At 38.0% G+C, this 15,130-nt stretch overlaps 1 protein-coding gene across 3 annotated transcripts in view; it reads left to right on the top strand.

The window, feature by feature from the left end:
* Positions 1-15,130, top strand: part of LOC129313424 (uncharacterized) — a 29,944-nt gene that overhangs the window by 11,290 nt on the left and 3,524 nt on the right. For 2 of the 3 annotated variants that reach the window (XM_054956507.1, XM_054956508.1), the window contains exons 5-15: positions 2,134-2,327; positions 2,502-2,635; positions 2,750-3,034; positions 4,385-4,531; positions 4,706-4,960; positions 5,175-5,315; positions 5,404-5,712; positions 6,807-6,980; positions 7,627-8,545; positions 8,680-8,700; positions 8,827-8,948. In XM_054956507.1, the coding sequence (XP_054812482.1) occupies positions 2,134-2,327; positions 2,502-2,635; positions 2,750-3,034; positions 4,385-4,531; positions 4,706-4,960; positions 5,175-5,315; positions 5,404-5,712; positions 6,807-6,980; positions 7,627-8,545; positions 8,680-8,700; positions 8,827-8,948 (2,701 nt within the window). Of the gene's footprint in view, positions 1-2,133; positions 2,328-2,501; positions 2,636-2,749; positions 3,035-4,384; positions 4,532-4,705; positions 4,961-5,174; positions 5,316-5,403; positions 5,713-6,806; positions 6,981-7,626; positions 8,546-8,679; positions 8,701-8,826; positions 8,949-12,718; positions 12,881-15,130 lie in introns of all 3 variants that reach the window. The other variant, XR_008593939.1, reaches the window with a different exon arrangement.

Genomic DNA, 15,130 nt, shown 5'->3' with positions numbered 1-15,130 from the left:
AAGTTTTAGATGATGACTTGTGCCCCTCAGCTCCTTCAAAGTCGAACAAAATCCGTGAAAACACACAGAAAACACTGAAATCACGTTCTGGCGGCGACTGTACGGACGGTGCGTGAGGAGCGTGAAGACCACGTGTAGAAGCTCCACCGGTGCGTGACGGCGCGTGTAGCTTCGGGCGGAGGTGGTTTTTCTGGTTCTGACCGGATTTTCCCTTCTGAGCACGATGGTAGCGTCCGTTTTTGGATCTGATGTCGGGAAATGTGATTCTGGTTGCTGGCAGCGTGAACAGAGTATGCTGAGCTCCCCTGAGAGTTTTCCTTCGATCTCTGGCCGCGGAAACAGCCTAGGAACGTTCAGAACCAGGCTCTGGTACCAAGTTGATGTAAAACACAAACACTCACGCTCACACTGATTTGAACAGAATAGCATAAGGGAGAAAAAACAGAAACAGAGAGTGGAAGGTGGAGGGGAAGTGAAAACAGAGAAGGTGAAAAGAGAGAAAAGTGACTGAAATATGAGAGGAAGAACAGAAGAGAGATGCAGAACTAAAGAGAGAGAGGGAGCTTTCAGAAAATCATAATGCTTCAAACATTCATTCCCCTTCCTCAATACAAGTCATGCTATTTATAAGCATATGAGGTTTCCTTCCTAACAAGGAAACATCCACTTGCTGCCTAGTTTCCTTCACAAGAAGGAAACTTACAAAAGTTAATAAAATAAGAATCCACTTGCTGCTTGGTTTCCTTCACAATAAGGAAACTTACAAAAGTTAAATGAAAAACAACAAAACCAATAAAGTAATGAAAGGCAATAAGAAATAATAAATTATTTCCTCCTAAAGTAATATTTGCCATATTTTCTATCATGATGTTTGTTGGTCCTGCAAGTGTACGGGTTCGATGTAGTTAAAATCCAGAATATTTGGATCGTACCCAGAGGAGACTAGAGATAACTGTTGTTATTTAAAGAAACAAATAAAAGTTTTGAAAAGGATTTAATAACTAATAATGCAAATAAAAATGATAACAAGCAATGAACCAACCAATTAGACAATCACCAGGGATCAGGAATTATCTACTGAGATGATTTACTCTAATTTAGTTAATTATTTTCCCTTTATTTATAGTGACAATCGTTACTAAGGTAGCCTAATTACTTCTCAGTATGATAAGGTGTATTTATTTAAGATTGAATTGGCTTTCACTAATCCTATTGAGGCTTTAAATAAACTATAAAGCTACATTCTAAGCCACCATGGATTCTAAATTATCTCTAATTTAGTTATCTATGTTTATCTCTTTAGGTTTAGGCTAACTCTTTACCTCTCAGTTCTTCAAATAACCCATAAATAGATATAAGTATAAACAAAAATTCTCATAGACAAGAAATTAAGTTCAATGGGAAAAATAAATAAAACCAAATAAAAGATCAAAAACGTATTCCAACTAGGCTACTCTGTACCCTAATTGGGAGTTCAAAAAGAATTCATAGAGTTAAAATTACAATCCCAGATAAAAACATAAATAGAATTTAACGAAGAAGAACAAGAACGAAACTCTCCTAGCTTGGAAGAACTCCTCTGGAACCTGTAATATGCTTCCCAACCTTTAGATATGAGATTGGATGATTTGAGAGGCTTTTGGGAGGTTTATTTATAATTAATTCTTCATCTTTGGGTTCAGAATCCGAATAGATCACGCCTCATCTTATTTGATTAGTTGATATCTTATTCTTGAATATCTAATTTAAATTAAATTTAGATATTAAATTTTAGCCAGCTTTCTATATTTTCTTCAATTGATTTATTCTTTTTTCTTGCATGATATAAAAACAAGAAGATATGTGTAGATTTTGTAGTAAAAATTCTTCCTTCTCTTATTATTAAGTAATAAGATGAAAATATATAAAAATTAGTTAAATAGGTATAAAATGTTAATAAATATAATCAAATATAATCCAAAATCTATACCTGTTTATCTGTAAAATATACCCTTCTCAATATCTTATTCACATTCTTTCATAAATTTCTGCATTTATCCATGATTATACATTTCTCATTCTTTATTACTTTGACAAGTGAGCGTCACTCCATCAAAGCCTATATCTTCATAATATGTCCACTTAATTTAACAGATTTTGCGATGGAAAAGAATGTGATGGATGCTACCATTTTTCTTGTCTTGAACCTCCCATGGTGGATGCTCCCCTTGGAGTTTGGCATTGTAACCTCTGCTTGAAGAAGAAGATAGAGTTTGGTGTATATTCTGTGTCTGAGGGAGTAGAATCAATTTGGGATACCAGAGAAGTCAAGGTGTCTCATGCTGAGGGTAGTGTATAATGCAAAATCTCATTTGTTTGAACTATTCTCAATTCCTCTTGGATTTTCCCATATTTTCTTAATATATTAGAGCTTTTCTGTTTGTTGTCCCTACATGCTGCATGTTTGTGCTGCATTATACGTTGTCTAACATTAATTGTCTGTTGTGTGGTTTTTGTTCCAGGATTGACAACTGAGAAACATTTTCTCGTGAAGTATAAAGGCCTTGCTCATGTTCACAACCGTTGGGTCTCAGAAAGTCAGTTACTTCTTGAAGCTCCTCCGTTGTTGCTTGAGAAATTTAATCAGAAAGATCAGGTCTTAAATTTCTTAGCTCTTATTTTGCAGTTCATGTTAGGTAAACCAGTAAAATAAGCTTTATGGTTGTCATGTTTGAATTTGTGTAAATTGCTGAGAGTTTCATTACTTCAGGCCCTAAAGTGGAAGCTAGAATGGAGCATACCTCATCGCTTGCTTCAGAAGAGAGCATTAATCTTTGCCAATGATGGTCATCCCAGGAGTGGCCAAGCTGTTGGCAATTCTCAATGTCATTATGAATGGCTTGTTAAATGGCATGGTCTTGGTTATGAAGATGCATCATGGGAGCTGGACAATGCTCCGTTTCTTCGTTCACTTGAAGGTCAGAGGCTAATTAAAGACTATGAAGATCGTCATCAGAGGGCAAAGAGAGTTCCTTTATCATCCAAAGCAGATAAGGTGGTTTTGATTATGAGATTAGACATTTCTATTGCTTATATAATGGGGAAGATATGGGGATGGTTTTTTTAAAAACTAATTAAATTGGTAAATGTGGGCAGTTATTTGAGAGTCCATAAGATCAGGCCTATTAACTCCCAAATCTGATTTTATATTGCTGTCATTATTCTTTCCAAATTTGGTGTTTTTTTTTTTAATTTGTATCAGATTTTTTTGATGATTCTATTTGGGAAAATTACACTGAATTTCATGCAAGGAAATTAATTACTTATAGGTCTTATAAAATTGAGTTATTGCCAATAGATCCCCTTAAAGAACTTGTGCAAAAAAGACAGAGGATAAGTTGTAAATTTACAAAGTAAAGGGCAGAAGGCTGTAAAAAGTGGCTCGACTGCTACTGTGCTCTTATGCTGAAAAGCACCTCTTATGATCTTATCCGCCCTAAATGCTATAATTGCAATGCAAGAAAGCTAAAATTTCAGTGAAATCCTGGTTGGTGCAGTGAAGTTCCTCCCGGCATTCATAGATCAATCACTAGCTAACAGTTTTGAGGATTGAACCTCCTTTGTGGGAGGTGAAAAGTTTGATTGTTAGGACACTACTGAGTCTGATGGCTGGGAGAGGTTATTAGACTCTCGACTAGTTGGAGAGCAAGAGCCATTACTACCATGTTCCAATGTTCTAAACTTCTAATATAAAGAAAGATATTAATGTCACTAGCAGATTTCCCTATACTCAATGAATTGTCTAAGTAAGATCAAAGGAGCATGAATGGCTACTCAATTCCTCCTCTAATATTTGCGAGTAAAACTAAGAAATTTATGACTTATTCTGTTTTTTGCTTGCACAGGTTCTTCAAGGGGACCTATTATTAATTAATTTTCTTGCTTAGGACTTCTGTTATTTACCATTTTATTTCCTTTTTTTTTTATAATTTTACTTTACCATATTTTTGCCTATAATTGCAGTAGCTGAGGGCTGACCTGTAGCTACCTGGATTGTTTATTCAGATTAATGGAAAAAAACCTATTCTTGAATTGTCCAGTAAAAATTATTTGAATAGACTGTCTCTGGGACTAGGATTGTGTGCCAATATGTCACTATAAGTAGACAAGAGAGTGGAGCTCATTAGCATTACATGGACTAGATTTAACACAATAGGTTGATCAGAAACATTAAAGTTATGTAGTTAATATTGTGACCCTTGAACACGAAATATTATCCTTGTATTTGAACCCTATTTTAGCCAACTTTCTTTTTTAAGAAAAAGCCTTGGATCTCTTGTGAAGGTTATATTCATATCTCGTCCTCATTCCTGAATGTTCTTGGTCTAATGTCAATTATCTGCAGAAACTAGACCGCATAAGTTCTTTTAGCAAATTATCTCAGACACCTGGTGGATTTCCGCCTGGATTTGGTGTAAACAATTTGGATGCAGTTAACAAGCTACGTGAGCATTGGCATAAGGGTCAGAATGCTGTTATATTTGATGACCATGTGAGCTTGAATATATTATTATCTTTTGCCTTCATGCTATTGAATGAATATACTTTTGGCTGTTACAAGTTATATATTTTAATTTAGCGTCTCAATTGGGGAGACATTTGAGGTTATGTTTTGGAAATTATGCTTCTAGAAAACTTATGTCTATTATAATGATGAATTTTGCAGGACAGAATGGTGAAAGTGGTTGCATTTATCTTATCTTTGGACTCTAATACTTGTCAACCTTTTCTCATTATCTCAACCTCAGCTGCTCTCCATTTATGGGAGGATGAGTTTTCTTGTTGGGCACCATCTCTCAATGTTATTATTTACGGTGGAAACAAAGAGATTCGTAGAAGTATTCGGAAACTAGAATTTTATGGGGAAGGAGGCTGTTTGCTTTTCCAAGTACTTATAGTACTTCCAGAGATCATCATCGAGGTGCGTGCAAGAATCTGGTGTTGGTATTGTTGAGTGCTTTATTTGTCCCCCGGGGGGGGGGTGGGTTTGAGATTGAGTTTGTTATAGATGAGTTGTGATTCATTTGGACTTTTTTTCCTGTCATGTTATTTATTTTTCATATCCAGCTGACAAATGCGGTTAAATTTTAAACTTAAATGTGACGTTTGTTAATTTGGTTGATGATGTTCTGCAGGATCTAGAGGTTTTAGAAGGCATAGAATTTGAAGCAATCTTAGTTGATGAGTGCCAGTGCTCAAAGATCTCATCTTATTCGAAACAAATTAAAATGTTAAAGACAGATTTGTGGATTCTTCTTCTTAGTGGCCAACTAAAGGTTTGTTTCTTTCCATGCCGAGGTTTCACTTTTTTTTAATTATCTCAAATTGTTATGTTGCCAAACATCAACTTATTCGGTTTTGCAGGATAGTGTTGTAGAATATCACGATATCCTGGCACTTCTTCATCATCGGAATTACAATGAAAAGAATGATGATTTAATCTCCAATTCCAGTGATATTGGTCAACTGAAGGATAAACTATCAAGTTTTGTTGCATATAGATGCAAATCAGACTCCTTTAGGTTTGTTGAGTATTGGATTCCTGTAAATATATCCAATGTGCAACTTGAGCAGTATTGTGCTGCTTTACTTTCAAACTCTTCAATACTCCGTTCTCAATCGAAATCTCATGTTGTTGGGGCGCTTCATGATATTCTTGTTACTACCCGGAAGGTAAGGTTGAAATCGGCATTAGTCGCATCACTTGCTTGATTGGCAATAGACCAAAGGTGTTAACGTTTGATTTAATATTTTGACATCTTATCCTTCAATGCCTGTATTGCACATCTTAATTGTGAGAATTTCTTGCTGGGAACCTGTTGCCCATGCTATCTCGACATGTCTGTGAAACGTACTTTATGTTCATTACTCTTAGCTAGTTATAATCAATTGTTAATAATCCCTTCCTAATCTTGAGCGGAAGATTTTTAACATGAAGCCTTGTATATAGATAGAAAAACTGGGTCCATGATCAATTCATCTTTGAGAAGTAATAAAATTAAATTGTGGTTGTCTTTGATATTGTTGGAAAACTTGTTTTTAAGCTGGGGAACCGATAGCTGAAATGATGGAACCAAAGCAGCAAATTTACTGCAATCTGGGGAATAGTCTAAGCAAACACTCATTATATTAATATTTAAACTGCTCTCCTCTTACGTAGGAAGAAAGAGAAATTACGGCAGAAATAAGATTACACACAATGGAAATAAGCCAAGGGAAATGAAAGGAACATGCACAGACACACAAAGTTCACTAACAACAAAACACACAAAAAAAGCAGAAAAGATGATGACGAAGAAAGAAGCCTTTGTCCACCACCATCTTGGTATTCAAGAGACTAGGTACCCTCCCTAACAAAACAACTTACTGTCTTAAACTTTCATTGAATCGTCACTTCACAATATATATCCAACAGTCTCCCCTGCCTTGCGCATGTACACACACCTCACACACCCGTGGGAGTTAGTCTTGATCCATTAACGAGGACCAATCAGATGTATTTTTAATATCTTCGGTTTAATTCTTTTGATGTGTGCGTGTTGGATCTGATTTAGCATTCCTTTTCATGTGTGTGTTCAAAAGTTAGGTTCAGAATCTTCTCATTTATGTGATTTTATGCTTTCATTTGATTTGCTAATCACTTACACTTAATTGACTTCTATGTTCTGTTTGTCTGAACAATAGTTGACTATATGTGAGTGCTACTAGCTATTTGATGGTTGCAAATTTTCATGTTTTCATTTTTTGGCTGTGGTATCTCATGACAGTGTTGTAATCACCCCTACCTTGTTGATGAATCCCTACAAAGTTTACTTATCAAAGATCTTCCACCAGCTGAGATCCTGGATGTTGGAATAAAAGCAAGTGCGAAGCTGCAACTTCTTGATTCCATGCTCATGGAATTGAAAAAACAAGGTTTGAGGGTGCTTATTCTTTTCCAGGTACACATCTTGTGGAATATCCTGTTGTTAAATTTTTCTAAAACTTTTGCTTGTTTAGTTGTTTTCAATGCTTTGGCATTCTATATATTTAGAGTTTCATCATATGGATGTTAAGATTGCATTCTTTAATGGTGATCCCAAGACGTCATATATGAGGGGTTCTGTTAATTGAATTCTAGTTTAAATATTCCACTTCCAATTTAGTTTAAATAATTAAAAAAAAATATAATCCCACTTGATCTGATCATGATTTTCCAGTATGTCAAGGAATCAATAACGCCATACTTAGGCAGTTGCTCAGAAAGAGAAACTTGGCATGAAGGGAGTAGTCTACAATTTTACAGCTTGCATGTTGGGTTGGCCTAGAAACGAAGGTTTCTTGGCCTATCTTTTTTCTCTGATCTGTCTTTATCTTTAGCACGTTTATCAAGCCAATGATCAGAATCCAAAGCATTAAACTGATGGTCTATATCTGAGTTGTCTATTTCTTCTTCTTACTTGCTCTGTTTTAGTTGCTCTCTCTTGTTTCCCCTCCATTATATACTTGTGTGCGGTTGATCAGGTGCATGAGTACAATGATCAACGCATCTCTTGTAATAATTTAGTGAGTTATATTCGCACTTTTATTGAAAACTTTGATCTTCAGTTTTTAGGTGGTTCTGGGAAGGTTTCAATTGGAGATATTTTGGATGACTTAATACGTCAAAGATTTGGTCCAGATTCTTATGAAAGAATTGACAAAGGTGTTTTGAATTCTAAGAAGCAAAGTGCTCTGAAAATGTTTAACAACAAGGACCACGGGAGATTTGTATTTTTATTGGAGGCCAATGCTTGCCATCAAAGCATCAAATTGTCATCAGTTGATACCATTATCATATTTGATAGTGATTGGAACCCATTGAATGATATAAGATCCCTTCAGAAAATAACACTTGATTCACAGTTGGAACAGATTAAAATATTTCGGTTATATTCATCTTTCACTGTTGAAGAAAGAGCCCTAGTCCTTGCTAAGCAGGATAGACCACTTGATACCAAATTTGACATAAGTTGGAGTACCAGTCACACACTATTGATGTGGGGGGCATCGTCTTTATTTGATGATTTAAAAGCTTTTCATGATGGTAAAACTGATTTCTTAAGTGTGGATTCCTTATCTGGACAATTATCTTTAAAACATGCTCTACATGAATTTTCATTCGTACTTAAGCAAAATGGTGAAGATAATGATGCAAGGGACTGCTCCTTTTTATTGAAAGTCAAGCAAAATGGAGTAAAATACCACCCAAATTTTTCTTTGCTTGGTGAGTGGAAATTTAAATCACTGGATTTAGAGCCATGCCACTTGTTTTGGACAAAAGTTTTGGAGGGAAAAAATCCACGGTGGAAATACTCATGTGGTTCATCTCAAAGGAGCCGAAAAAGGGTTCAGCATTTTGATTCAGGAAATAGACCTGACCTTGAGAATGAAGAGGTAGTGAAAAAGCGTTCAAAACTGATAAATAATGCTGATCAGCCTTATTCAAAACATGAAGGTGAACAATTATCTGCCAGAAACAAGGAAGGTTAGTGATTTCTGCTTTTAATAAGTCCATCTTGTTTTCAACATTGTAGTTTAATTGAGTTGAGAGATTGTTGGAATTCTTGCAACCTTTGTGGTTTCTCATAGTAATTTCTGATACATCACATACTTTTGCAGGAAATTCTGGAGAACCAATGGGTAATGTTTCTAAATTCATTTCTCATTCAACTGCCTGCTTTAGTTTTTGGCCCAAAAATGAAACTGCTTGCTTTAATGATACACTGCATGTCGATTATTCTTGCTCTGTTTAAATTTGAATTTCAGAAAGACCTCAAGGCAATGATGTTGAATTCTTGAAAGCAAGGAAGTCACGTAATGAGCAGAGGAGCTTACATCTTTCTCTGAAGTCAGAAATAGCTAAGCTTTGTGAAATCCTACATGTCCCAGTATGATACCTGTTTCCTTAGATTCTGTACCTTCCCATGTTGTTTTCTTATCAGCAGAAGTGCAATCTATTTGCCAGATTATTTTTGTACTGATAAAATGTGCTTTTTTTAGGATCACAATATGATAATCATATTTGGTTGTTTGTCAGTGTTGATCAATTTGCTGAAAAAATGTCGCTTAAAGGCTATTTACTTTTTGGCCATTTGAATTGAGACTGTTTCAACACCACAAAAGTGGAAAATATATGCAGTTCAACAATATTTGGTTATAAGGCCTTCAGAGGACTTTATTTTCTTTGTTGCTGTGGAGTTTTAACCGTCCTATTATTAATGTAATATTGCAGATTTTACAGTTAAAAACTTGTGATTTTAGGTGAGAGATGGGTGAAGTTGATCTTTGTTATTTCAATTTCTGATTCTGGTGATTTGGGTCTGATAGGACCTGCAGATGTTCAACACAATTTAAATGGAAATGCAACTGGTATCCTCTATTACCGTAGGGAAAATGTAGAGAATACAATCACTAATGGCTATGCCAGCTACTTCAGCAACTATGAAATAAAACCTCACGATGGAAAATAACCTTATTCCACCTGGTTTTCAAGAGACCAGACCCTCTCCCCAAAGATGATTCTAATTGCCTACCTCCTAATGCCTTTCCTCCCGCCTAAATAACGCTCACCCACTAACCTGACCATGTCAGAACACTCTACAGTTTAGTACCCTGACTGTTTTGCCCTTCTGGACCCTCTGGACTTTGCTCACTGCTTTGGGCCTGTTTCCCTTTGTGTCTCCTCTCATAAACACGGCCCCAAAGTGCAGAAAGCCTATCATTTCCCCTGTCTGCAAGAATTTCCTTGTCCTTGAGGTGGAATTGAGGGTACTGGGAACGAATGGTGTCTTCTTCCTCCCAAGTGTTCTCACATTTTGGTAAATCCTTCCATTTGATCAAGAGCTGCAGTTTTTTCCCCTTGAATGCTCGAACTGCCATGAGCTTCTAAGGCTGCACTTTGAGTTCCAATGCCTCGGTCAAACCTTTGGGTAAGGGTTGACCCTGTGCTGTGGTTTTAAGGGCCCATTTCAGCTGAGAAACATGAAAAACATTGTGGATCTTGGCTGTATCTAGCAATGCCAGCCGTTATGCAACCTTCCCTATCTTTTCAATAATAGTAAATGGGCCATAGTATCTCAGGGAAAGTTTTTCGTTTCGTTTTCTTGCAAGTGACCTGTACTTGTAGGGCTTCAACTTAAAGTATACAACATCCCCTACTTCGAATTGCAGCTCCCTATGATGTTGGTCTGCCTGGTTCCTCATTTGGTTTTGGGCCTTTTCAAGCTGGTTCTTGAGTTCTCCTAAGATCAGGTTTTGCTCTTGAATTTGTTCGTCTACATCTGGCACCCTTAAGGGTTGATCCTTCCATTTCAGCAGTGTTGGTGGGTCCCAATAGCATTGTATAAGTCGTATTGTACCAAAATTCAGCCTAAGGTATGATTCTGGCCCATTTCTTAGGCGTGTTTCTGGCGAAACATCTCAGATAAGTCTCAAAGGTCTTGTTGACCACTTCAGTTTGGCCCATTTCTTAGGTGTGTTTCCAGCAAAACATCTCAAATAAGTCTTAAGGGTCCTATTGACCACTCCAATTCGGCCATTAGTTTTAGGGTGGTAGGATGAACTATATTTCAAAGTTGTCCCTGCCATACTGAATAACTCTTTCCAAAAATGGCTAGCGAAGACTCAATCTCTATCAGTTACAATAGAGGTTGGGAACCCATGGAACTTGATTACCTCCCTCACAAATGTCTCTGTCACATCCTTGGCACTATAGGGGTGAGAAAGACAAATGAAATGACTATATTTGATTAATCTGTCAACCACAACTAATAGTGTCAAAATGATTACTCTTGGGCATCCCTCCTTTGAAGTCCACGCTCACATCCTCCCAAGACGCACAGGGTATTAGTAAGGGTTGTAATAGCCCGGTAAGGCTCAAAGCTTCATACTTATTCCTTTGACATATGTCACATTGTACCATATACTCTTGAATGTCTTTTTTCATTCCTTCCTAGTAGGCCACAACTAATAAACGCTTATATGTTCTTAAGTATCCTAAGTGCCCTCCTATAAAGGAGTCATAGAACTCCTTAATCAATCCCTTGGTCTTCTCTGAAAATCTTGGTAGCACTATTCGCCCTTCATGATAAAGGACTCCATTTTTTACACTGTATCCACTTGGAATAGAGTCCCCTTTAATGATGTTCTGCACCGGCTTCTTGAGTTGTGGGTCTTTATGAATTTCAAATGCTAGCTCCTCAATACCATCATATTGCCACATAGAAATGGCCTTAAACTCCACCTCAAAATCTCAACGAGATAATGCGTTAGCCACTCTATTCTCTTTCCCTGGCTTGTATTGTATTTGGAACTTGTACCCCATCAACTTGGTGACCACTTCTTCTAGTCGAGGGCAATGACTCACCGCTCTAGGAGATATTTGAGTGCTCTCTGATCTGTTCTCATCACAAACGATTGGCTTGACAGGTAGGGTTGCCACTTGAGCACTTCTTAATTGCTAGCACGATAGCCATGAGTTCTCTCCCATAAATGGAGCTCAGCTAGTGCCTCTCCAATAGCTTTTGACTAAAATAGGCTATGGATTGACCTTTTTGCATCAATACAACCCTATCTCCTTGCTCGAAGCATCGGCCTTAATCTCAAATGGGATGCTAAAATTAGGCATAGCCAAGACAGGCACCATTGTCGTGGCTTTCTTTAGCTGTTCAACAGCCCTTTGCACTTCGTCATCCCATCTGAAAGAGTCCTTCAAAAGTTGAGTTAAAGGAGAAGCTGTCTGGCTGTATCCTTTATCAAACTTTCTATAGTAACCAGTAAGACCCAAGAATCCCCTAAGGGTCTTCAAATTATGGGGTTTGCTTTGACTCCCTCAGCTGAAATAATGTGGCCCAAGTACTCAATCTATGGTTGGCTGAACACATATTTCCTTAGATTAACCACTAGCTGGTGCTTCTTGAGTATTTCTAAGGCTATCTTCAAATGCTCTCGATGGGTTTCCTTATCTTTGCTATACATGAGAATATCGTAAAAAAAAGTGTGAATTTTGACAAATATTCTTCGAATATATTATTCATAAGAGACTGAAAAGTAGAAGGTGCATTCATTAACCTGAAAGGCATAACCTTGAACTCGTAGTGCCCATCATGCATTCAGAGGGTTGTCTTTGGCTCATCACCTTCTTTGATTCGTATTTGGTGGTAGCTCGATTTCAAGTCCAACTTTGTAAACATTATGGCTCCCCCTAACTCGTCCAATAACTTGTCTATGGCCGATAATGAGTACTTGTGTGGAACAATGATGCTATTCAGGGCTTGATAGTCTACACAAAACCTCCAGCTCCCATCCTTCTTCTTGACTAGTAGCACTAGACTCGAGTAAGGACTGGTGCTTGGTTGTATGACCTCCGCAAGCAACATCTCCTTAACTAATCTTTCAATTTCTGCCTTCTGAGTGTATGCATATCGGTGTAGATGCATATTAGCTGGTTGAGCCCTTTCCTTGATGGTTATTGCATGATCTTGAGCCCTCCTCGAGGGTAGCCTGGTCATCGTTGTACATACCTTGGGGTATTCGTCTAGTATCGCGGCCATATCATCACTTGTTTTGGTTCGGCATCCCTTTCTTCCTGTTGTAATGCTATTAATGTCACGAAGCACCCAACTCTCTCCTCTTTAATTGTTTTCTGAATTGCTTTCAGGGAGACTTGCGCTTGGGTGAGTGACGGGTCACCTCGGAGGCATATCCACTTCCCATCCATCTTTATCTTCATATACAACTATCGCCAATTCATGCATGTTTCACCTAGAGATTCCAACCACTCTACTCCCAATATCAAGTCAACATCTCCAAGACTGAACAGGTAAAAAGGTTGTTCGATTTTCAAGCCTTGTATTTTGAGTTTTACATCGGAGCACTTATAGTTTGAATGAATCCGTCTCCCATCACCCACTGTGATTGAATACCTTCTGACTTGCGTGGATAAACCCAGTTTCAACATGAGTTCGGGGGCAATATGTGGGTTGCCCCACAATCAATTAGGACTAAAACCTCCTGCCCTTGAGTCGTCCCTTTCATTTTAAGGGTTCTTTTTCCAGTCAGCCCATTGGCAGTGGTTATGGACAATTTCATTGTGGTAATCTCTCCTTCCTTTTAGGCTTGGTCCTATATGGGCCTCTCCTTTTCTTCTTTTAGGCCCTCATCCTCCTCATCAATTACTATGAGTTTAGGCTTCTTGTTTTTACACTTGTGGTTTGGGCTGAACTTTTCTTCACATTTGAAACATATGCCCAACTCTCTGTGTCTGTTAATTTTGGCCTCAATAAGTCTCCTATGTGGTGCATTGTTTTTCGTGCTGGCAACTGAAGTGGTGCCTGAGTTCATCGTCCTGGAAGGGGTCGACTTCATTTCTTCATTAGTCCTTTCCCCATATTCCTTCATTCTTGATGGCGTACTGAAGCTCTTGAAATTCTCGACTGTGCTAAATTTGGGAATCAAGGGTTTGTAATCACTCTATAAGTTGCTCACAGTGGACTTTGCTGCTCTGCTCCGTTTCTCCTCTACAGCCCTTTCCTTTGCCTTATTTCAATCTTCTACTTGGCCCGCATAATCCATCAATATCTTTAGATTTCCAATGTGCATCAAACGGACATCTGCTCTAATTTCCTTTGTCAGCCCATTCAAGAAAGCCCCCACTAGCATCTCATCTGGCACATCACTTAAGGGAGCTGAGAGGAGCTTGAATTTCTCCCTGAATTCCTATATAGTACCCTCTTTCAACGCCAAGAGGCGTTTATGTTCACCACCAAGCTGCCTATAATGAAATCAGTCCGTTACTTCTCGCTTAAATTCAGGCCACGTTCTTATTGGTGTCCTTGTTTCAAGCCGTTGGAACCATGCCAAGGCCTCCCCTATAGATTGACGACTGCTGCGTTTGACTTCTCATTCTCCCCTACTCCATTAACTGTGAAATATCACTCTACTCTAAAGATCCACCCTAGCACCTCCTCCCCTTTAAATAATGGTAGTTTTAGTTCATGGTACTTAAACCCATCACTTTACCCCATTCCTTTATTGTCTCTATTGTTCGTCTCCCTTCTTGCTCCTTCTTCCAGTATGGGTATCTCAGTTTCTAGAGTGTGGTTACCTTGCCTTTCTGGTGGCGGGGGCGGGGGTGGGGGTATTGGCCATTCCTAGGAATATACTCACTTTGATACTAATATGATAGGAACCGGCAGATGTTCAACACAATTTAAATGGAAATGCAACTGGTATCCTCTGTTATAGTAGGGAAAATGTAGAGAATACAATCACTAATGGCTGTGCCAGCTACTTCAGCAACAATGGAATAAAACCTCACGATAGAAAATAACCTCGTTCCACCTAGTTTTTGAGAGACTAAGCCCTCTACCCAAAGATGATTCTAATTGCCTACCTCGAAATGCCTTTCCTCCCGCCTAAATAACGCTCGCCCACTAACCTGACCATGTCAGAACACTCTACAGTTTAGTACCCTGACCATTTTGCCCTTCTGGACCCTCTGGACTTTGTTCACTGCTTTGGGCCTATTTCCCTTTGTGTCTCCTCATAAACACGGCCCCAAAATGCAGAAACCCTATCAGGGTTTCTTTGTTATAATGGCAACCAATGAGTCATAGGAGAAATCTTGAAACTAGAATATTAGCAGATGGCAGATTGATATGAAGATATTGCTACTAGAAAGAATTAAATGGTCAGTAACGGCTGCCATGGAAAATGAGAGAATAAGCGCCATTCAAAAACTTAATGAGCAAAGATAAAGAGGTCAATTGGTTTTGGATCCAATATTTTCTTTATTGATCGTTTGAGATGGTTTGGACATATACAAAGAAGACTGTGGGAGGCACCAGTGAGAAGAATGGAACATATAACTTTAAGCCCTGTTAAGAGGGGTAGAGGAAGGCTTAAGAGAACACTTTTGAAAGTTATTGAACGCGATCTTTTAATTAATAATATTTCTAATAGCTTGATAAATAATAGAGCATAATAGCGTCTTGCAATCTATATAGCTGACCCCACCTAGTGGGATAAAGGCTTGTTGTTGTTGTTGTTGAACAATTGTTGTGACTTTATT

Source organism: Prosopis cineraria, unplaced genomic scaffold (genome assembly GCF_029017545.1).
Source record: "Prosopis cineraria cultivar Desert tree isolate PC_DT_omini unplaced genomic scaffold, ASM2901754v1 PC6, whole genome shotgun sequence".
Taxonomy (NCBI): Eukaryota; Viridiplantae; Streptophyta; class Magnoliopsida; order Fabales; family Fabaceae; genus Prosopis; species Prosopis cineraria.
The sequence above is the reverse complement of the archived record's forward strand: the minus strand, read 5'-3'. Positions and strand labels throughout refer to the sequence as shown.